The sequence below is a fragment of the Necator americanus genome, chromosome I (assembly GCF_031761385.1).
Source record: "Necator americanus strain Aroian chromosome I, whole genome shotgun sequence".
NCBI classification, from domain to species: Eukaryota; Metazoa; Nematoda; class Chromadorea; order Rhabditida; family Ancylostomatidae; genus Necator; species Necator americanus.
Genome location: NC_087371.1, coordinates 8,584,170 through 8,591,919, shown reverse-complemented (window position 1 = coordinate 8,591,919; position 7,750 = coordinate 8,584,170). Strand labels below are relative to the sequence as shown.

Genomic DNA, 7,750 nt, shown 5'->3' with positions numbered 1-7,750 from the left:
ATTCAAATCGAGCCATTGTTTCTTTCTCAGTATGCACAACACAGAGTCGATATTGTATGATGCCCCAAAGTGCAGTATTTATTTGTGCAGCATTTGCACTTCATGAAATTCCAATTCCAATAAATAACAATTCATTCCCGCACATGTTTCACGCCTAACGTGAAAAGCGCCGACGGAAGGGGACTTATAACCAACGAATGTTGAAACAAATCCCAAAAATCCAAAAATATGTACGACGGTACCTCAATGTCAGTCTCCTTCACACCACATAGCAGCCCGCTGCAGGAGAGGATGGCGGAACGAATATCAGAAGCCTTGAATCTAGCCACTGACGAATCCATCGTGAAGCACAACATTACGAAGAACAAGGTCGATTTTGCTAGCGACGTGTTCTAACTAAAACAAAAAAAAATGCCCTTAGTTACACATGTGAAGTGAAGAAATGTTTCAACAAAGGCAACTACATTATTAGTCTTTTCAGGAAAAATGTAGGTGGAGGAGGGAGAGTACTCAGTGGTGCCCTTATTTCTCGCCGCTCCTACTTCTTTCCCTTAGTAACATTAGCTTACGCGTCATAGATTCTCTAAGACTAATGTTTAGGTCTTAGGGACCCGACTGATTTAGTTATTTACTGTCAAAAATAAAGGCGCCACTGAGTGCCCCCAACTCTAAACTACGTTTTCCCCATCTTTTCCTCTACTTACGCATTACCTCTACTCCCATTTCTCTTTTTTTCCGTCGAGGGAATCAGAGAAGGAAAGAGAATAAGTGCCAAGCAAAGAAAAAGCATCCGTTGTAGCAGACAAACTGCGTCCACCCGGTTCAACGTATAGTACGGTCAAAACGACATGAAACACGGTACTGACGGTTTCGTAAGCGGCTGCGTTCGAAGCGGTGCGGTGGAGCGTAGCGGTTAGAGAGCAACCTTGGGCTGCCCACGCGGGTGTGAACGCTGCGGGCAGCCTTACTGGCAACAGTATTCACTGCAGCTCCCGGTACTCCCATCTAGATTCCAACAGCATACGTGCATTGCATTTGCGTACGCGCTCGAAATGGCGCGGTGGAGGCAACAGGTGGGACCGAGTTGGGATTGCAGCGATGGGTGAGCCATCAACGGTTTCACCACGCACCCGTATCTAAACTTACACTCGGCTGCGAGAGGCCCCACCCCTTGGACCAATGCTAACGCGCGGCGGATTTGAAAATGGTGCACCTAGTGACTACTTTCTCTTTTGCTTCAGAGGAATAAGCTTAGAAGAAACTAGAAAATGGGTGCCTTAAGGTGTTTCACATACTCTTACGTTAAAACGAACGAGGAGAATATCACAATAAACCTTAATCCAAGGAGGAAACGAAGTATGATCTCCGAATTTCAAACTGGCTAAGGGATGAAATTGGAACTCAGGCTTTTTAATCCTTACCATACAGCTAAAGACGATCGCTTCAGGTAACTGCATAGCTAGAATCTCTTACCCGTCTTCTGTTCAGTTTTCTTCTCGTTTTTCCATTTGCTCTTGCGTTGCTTTCCTTATTTAATGTGCAGTTTTATTTCCCTTTGTTTCCTTGTTTTTATTTCTGTTTCTCACACTTTCTTCTTCACGTTACTCTTCTTGTTTCATTCTGTCCTTACTTCCCAGCATGTAATTGTGTTGCTTACTTTGCTCCTAGTTAAGGAATGCGTACTGCATGATAATCGGCACTTATATCACGTTAATATATGACGAGAAATCGAAGCTAAAGGAACACAATTCGCATAGAAAAAATAATGGAGATTTCTCAAATGAGAGTAAAGACTCTTTTCCAGTATCTCTTTCCGATCGGAGAAAGTACTTTTCCTACAAAACATCCTGGGTGATATGGCTCCAACATTGGTACGAGATAATGAAAAAAGTACGAAAAAATGCCAGTGGTGTCCATGACAAAACTTATAAAGCGTTTTCAGACTTTACTTGAAGTTTCAACTTGTAAATATTTCCAATCGACTTTGTTTTTGGTGTCTTTGGACTTGCATCCAAGATTTGTTCTTCGGAAGAGCAGTTTTCTGCTACTATTCAGCCAAATTTGGAGATAGAAAGTGAGATCAAACTCCCTTCACATTCAAAATTAGGTCTACCGCTTTCCACAGAAAGTAAACGTGCGAAATTTGCCGACAATGAATAATTTTCTGAACATTGAATCTTACAGCTTGATTTAGTTTCCGTGTTTCGTCTGTGCGAAAGCTTGAGTACTCATTTGTGTTACCGAATTTTAGCACTTACCAGCTTTAAACCTCCGCTCAAAAAACTTGGAATCAAATCAAAGCTACTGAGGCACTTCGGCTCTGGTATTACATAACGTAACATAACGTCGTTTCTTCTCCTGTTACTAAGGCTAAAACAGTAGCGAGGTTAAAAGCAGGTGTCCAAGTACTGTGTCAATTCATGTTACTGTGGGAATCAAACGAAAACGGCAGTGAACTTAATTATGTTGAAAGAAGTCCGCCTGTAAAAAAAAAAACAAATAGAATTAAAAGAAAACTAATCAAGTAAAACAGGGATGTAATAGACGAGAAAGAGAATGAAAACTTAAATTAAATAAGTGATAGCGATAAATAAGAAGATCAGTGCAAAAACAAATGAAACAAGGAGAAGAAAACTGGACAGAGGAAGAGCAAAAGATGTCAACTATGCAGTTACTTGAAGTAATCGCTGTTAGCTGCATGAAAAGGACGAAAAAGCCTAAGCTAAAACCCCATCCCTTACTCAGTTTGAAATTCGGAGATCATACTTCCTTTCTTTCTTGGATTAAGGTTCACTGTGATATTCTCCTCGTTTGCTTTAAGGTAAGAGTGCGCAAAACACCGTAAGGCGCTCATTTTCTACCTTTCTCTAGGCTTATTTCTCTGAAACAACCAACCGTAGCCTCTCGCAAGAGCCTCTCGCAGCCGGGTGTAAGTTTAGATACGAGTTCACCATGCTCCTAGCCGGTAGACTCCACCGAACCGCGTCGAGAGAAGCAGCGTACGCAATTGCGTACGTGCTCCATGCCGTTTTGGCACGAGTATGCATATTGTTTCTGTGTGCAAATTTCTTCTCATACCTGAAGAAATGAGCATTATCATAATAGGACGATCATGGTGCTGCTTCTTTCCGCGAAAAATACAATGACTTAAGAGCAAGATTATCCTCTTCGTGTTCTTGGAGCAAGCAGAAACCACTGTAGAACTCTCACGCAGCAAAGGCGAGGCCAACACCATGTAACATCACAAGCGCCCCTTTCGAGCAACGAGAAGACCAACGACACGGTAGCGCACGTCGAAAAAGAATCGTCTTCCAATGTTGTTTCCAGTGTTTTCATGAGTGAAAATATATGAATAGCAAAATCTCGACAAGCAAAGAAATATCTTTAGAACGGGAGAAGGAAACAGATTTCAAGTGCTATTTTCTTTACTGCATAAACAGCAAATAAAAAAAAAAAAAAAAAAAAAAATTTTTTTTTTTTTTTTTTTTTTTTTTTTTTTTTTTTTTTTTTTTTTTTTTTTCCCAAAAAAAAAAAATTTTTTTAAAAAAAAATAAAAAATTTTTATATAAATAAAAGAAAAAAAAAAAATTTTATTTTTTTTTTTTTTTTTTTTTTTTTGTTAAAAATTTTATTTTTTTTTTTTTCCAAAAAAAAACCCCCCTAAACACCCCCCCCCCCCCCTCAAGGGGTTTTTTTTTGTTTATTTTTTTTATTTTTTGAATTATTCTTTTTTTTTTTTGTTTTTTTTTTTCCACCATTTTAAATATGTGGGGGTTTTTTAATATTTTTTTTTAAAGGGGGGGGGTGTTGGGGGGGGGTTTTTATTTTTCTCGGTGCTTTTTTTTTTTTTTAAATGGGGGGTTTTCCCTTTTTTTTTTTTCCGAAGATAGTACGTCATGTAGTCCGCTAGAATTACATGAGACGGATGGCCACCAGCTCAGAAGAAAGCCGGATGAGATAAAATCAAGTCCGTGGTCTCTGCCAGGTTTCATGCTTTTGATCGCGACTCGTACCTCCAAAGGGATAATCCGTAGTGGGACCTCACCAGTGGAGATGATCGGGCTTGACCAAGGAGCCGACGAATGGAAAAGGCTGGAGTAGGATCTCTTCGTTCCATCTAGTAATAGGAAAAGGTGCAAATTCTGTCTTTGCTCAGCAAGGGTGCTAGAGGAGGTCACCGCGGCATTTCTTTTGAATTGTCCCGTTTTGATTTTGCTTCAGGAATTTTCTTCTGCCTGTATTTCTTTTTTTATAGATCCTCCTGCAAAGGTTTCCTTCAGCTATTTTCTGCCATGTGCTAGACTTGCGTATCATGTGGATCAAGCGTCAAGTTCCTTCTTCCTCCCAGCAACTCCTTGGTTTTTGAAATTCGACCCAAGTTTATCGCGCGCGGCTTCGAGGTACGTTCGCCACAGTCTCAAAATCCTCTAAGGAGTAAGTCGCACTCTACGTCTGGATCCTCCTCGATGTGCCAGTCACCTTGGGACAAAGAGTACTCGAGAATGCAAACGTGGCATACGACTTTTCTCCTCCTTCGTTGCCGATAGCAGATGTTCTTTTCCATCATGAGGCGAAGTCGTATTTTTGCTCGAAGGAGACGGTAATCAGAACCACTACGAAAGGATATTACTATCGAGACATCAAATAGGCACCACTCACATCAGTCTTGATATTGGGCGATTCCCATGCCCACTGACGATTACCTTTCTTCATGAAGAGAGAATTGTATTGTCTGTATTCTCCTTCTATGGCCTTTACTAGCCTTGCGCTGAAACCTCCGATGACGCATTTGTGAAAGGGCTTGTTGCGGATCACTTCCTCCAGCTCCTCATGAATCGCGTCCAATTCAGATTCATAAGCTGCTGATGTTGGTGAGTAACAGTTGGTGATGCTTGGCGATTTTTAGCAGGATTTTTAGCGCAGGGCGGGAAGAACGACCAGACGAGGTGACAAGATGAGTGTCGACGAGTTGGGCGTTAGATGGAAGATGTACAACAAAACAATAGATGATGCACAACAAAACCGACACACCAACATTTCGCAATGGAAATAGCCTCGGCGAGTGAGCAGTGTACCGTTATTCATCTGTCGCACGTCGTCGTCCTCTCTGCTCTCGTTGTCTTGCAGAGCAACTGCGTGGAACTTGGTACACTCTGAAGCTCCTAGAAGGACATGTAGGTTAGCGTCTGCGGGTACTGCGCTAGAGTTGTAAGATCAAAATCTAGGACAGTCTCCATGATGAGTCGTGCACGTGTCGTCTTGGTCCAGAATCAAAGATGTCCTGATCAAACTAAGATTTGATCGGTTGTCACCGGTCGCCATACCATCCGACATCTGAGAGGCAGGGCCTAGTATGCAGGGTTTTGAGGCAGTGTGTATCCTGGAGTGGCGAGTACACTTCTCTATACTGAGTAGCCCACTGGGAGCTTAGCGTTCACCCCAGGTCGTCGCCAGCTTATGGATCAGGTTGCGACATGTTGAACTCCTTCTCGGCTTGCGAGACCCTGGCAGAGAATGTGTATCGCAGTTCGCCGCCCAGAGTTACCTCCACGCCACCATGCGGTGAAGTGGAGGGGTAGCAAAATTATTGAAAACTAACCAGAGATTCACGACTGTTCGGTTCCGTACCGTTTTCGCCCACTCGTTGACTGCGCAGCAATTGGTGAAACACGTAGTACTTCTCATCGATCACCATCTCAATGAGCTGATGAAAACCAGTCCTAAATAAGAGATTATCAAAACCTTTCTTGACACAGGCAACTATCGCCCAACCTGCTTACGGTCTTCCGTCCGTCATCTTATAACCTCTTTGCAAGGGTGATCCTATCGTTTTCAGGACTGAAGAAATGATATGTGAAGGACAGTCACGCGAGCAAGCAGAATTTTGAAAAAGATTCAGTTGACAACATTCACGCTATTTCGAAACTCACTGAAAGTAGAAAATGCCGCTATGTCTCACCTCCATCGACATAAGGAAAGCCTTTGACTCAGCTGAGCCGCAAGCGGTCATGGAAGCCTTGGACAACCAAGGCAGCTCTAGACAGTACATAAAGTTAAAAAAGAGAGTCGTACAGGAATATAACGACCGGTATTTCGCCATTCTACAAAAATATCATATTTAGAACGTAATGCGAAAGCTGGAATGGGACGATATGGGAGTGAAGGTTGATGATCAGCTACATCATTTGATCATTTGTGATAACATTCTGATAACATATAACATCACCCAAAGCAGAACGAATACTGACCGAATTCTGCGAAACAAGTGGATCGGCATCGGCATTCAGCTGATTCTGCGAAGAAATGTTGAAAGGAAACGGATTGTTTTCTGGTGCAGCATTTACGCTCAACGGAACGAACATATACGAATGCATATGCTTATCTGGGCCGTGATATGAACATGAAAAACGATCTTACACCTGAGCTGGGCAAGAGAAAAGGAGCGGCTTGGAGAGACATTGAGAGAATGTATAAAAGAAGACGAGAAACACTTGGTTTCGTGCTCTCTCTTTAACATCACCCCATGTTCTGCTTTGACCTTGAGATGCTGGAGGTGAAGATGCTTCAGAAACTTGAGCATTTTGCAAATTGGGTGGCCCGAACACGTGATGCGTTTTAACGACAATCGTTGGATCAGAGCTGTGAGCGACTGGATACCACGCGATATTAAACACACTGCAGAAAAACCGGCGACTCAATGATCAGAATTCTTCACGAAGACCTTCAAAGAAAAATTTGGTTTTTGAAATTGTAAATTGAAAATTTGAAATTTGCTCTCCCTGTCCCAGGCTAAAGGAGAAAGCGCTGGACGACTCTTGCGTGCGAACAGGACAAACGGAAATATTAAAGTCCCCCGATCGTGGAAGAGGGCGAACAACGAGAGTCAATTGGTACCAGACTTGTCTGAGAGAAGAAAAACACTGACTTGGCACATGGGCTAGTAACCGCAAGTCATCGGCGGTGATCAATCCCTATGGTGATGCGCCTACGCGTTCGACTTCAACTTAGACTTCGTTGGAGATTTATGAGCGCGTGCAGCCTTACGATGACTTGCGTGCCAAGTCAGTCTTTTTATCCTCTCAGACAAGTTTGGTATTACCCATGTTCGACTGTCTTTGAATCTCGGCATTTTGAAACGTAGTTTTTAATTGATTTCCTTAAGCTGTAGCCAGGATTGGTATTGATCGTCTTTATTAAACAACGTTATCGCCTTCGTCAACGTCGCCGAAACGTTAGCCGTTGTTTAATAAAGACGATCAATACCAATCCTGGCTACGGCTCAAGGAAATCGATTAGAAGTTTGGTATTAATTTATCAACCCCGAAGGGATGAAAGGCTTGGTTTGCACTAGGGGGATTCGAACTTACGATCGATTGCAGCAACAGCCTATAAAAAAAAAGGGGGGGGGGGGTTGTAGCGCAGTCGGTGAAAGGTGAATCATATAATTTTGCAGAGGGATAGCTGTTTTTTAGGGACAGGTGTAGCGCAGTAGGTTAGAGGTTCCGCTGCCTGCACGATCGATCGGAGGTTCGAATCTGTCCTAGTGCACACCAAGCCTTTCATCCCTCTGCAGTCGATAAATTGGTACCACGCTTGTCTGGAAAGATAAAAACACTGGTTTGACACAACGGCTAGACCCCGCAAATCATTGTATGGACCAGTTACACGTTCGTGAACCTCAAACAATTCTGAATTGAAGTGGACGTAGTAGCTCATCTCAAGCGGACCGATTAACGCCAAAAACCTTTAT

The 7,750-nt window shown here is 42.7% G+C and overlaps 1 protein-coding gene across 2 annotated transcripts; it reads right to left on the bottom strand.

Annotated features, from left to right (window-relative positions):
* Positions 1-321: 321 nt before the first annotated feature.
* RB195_004898 (uncharacterized protein) lies at positions 322-7,129 on the bottom strand (the record flags this gene model as incomplete). 2 transcript variants are annotated; one of them, XM_064177116.1, is made up of 4 exons in its annotated part: positions 322-396; positions 5,600-5,720; positions 5,773-5,797; positions 6,227-6,362. In XM_064177116.1, 4 exons carry the CDS (start codon positions 6,360-6,362, stop codon positions 322-324), a joined length of 357 nt encoding a protein of 118 aa, XP_064034241.1. The 2 variants fall into 2 exon arrangements, with proteins under 2 accessions (XP_064034241.1, XP_064034240.1); XM_064177115.1 differs by lacking the exons at positions 5,773-5,797; positions 6,227-6,362 and adding an exon at positions 6,990-7,129.
* Between the last annotated feature and the right edge of the window lie 621 nt (positions 7,130-7,750).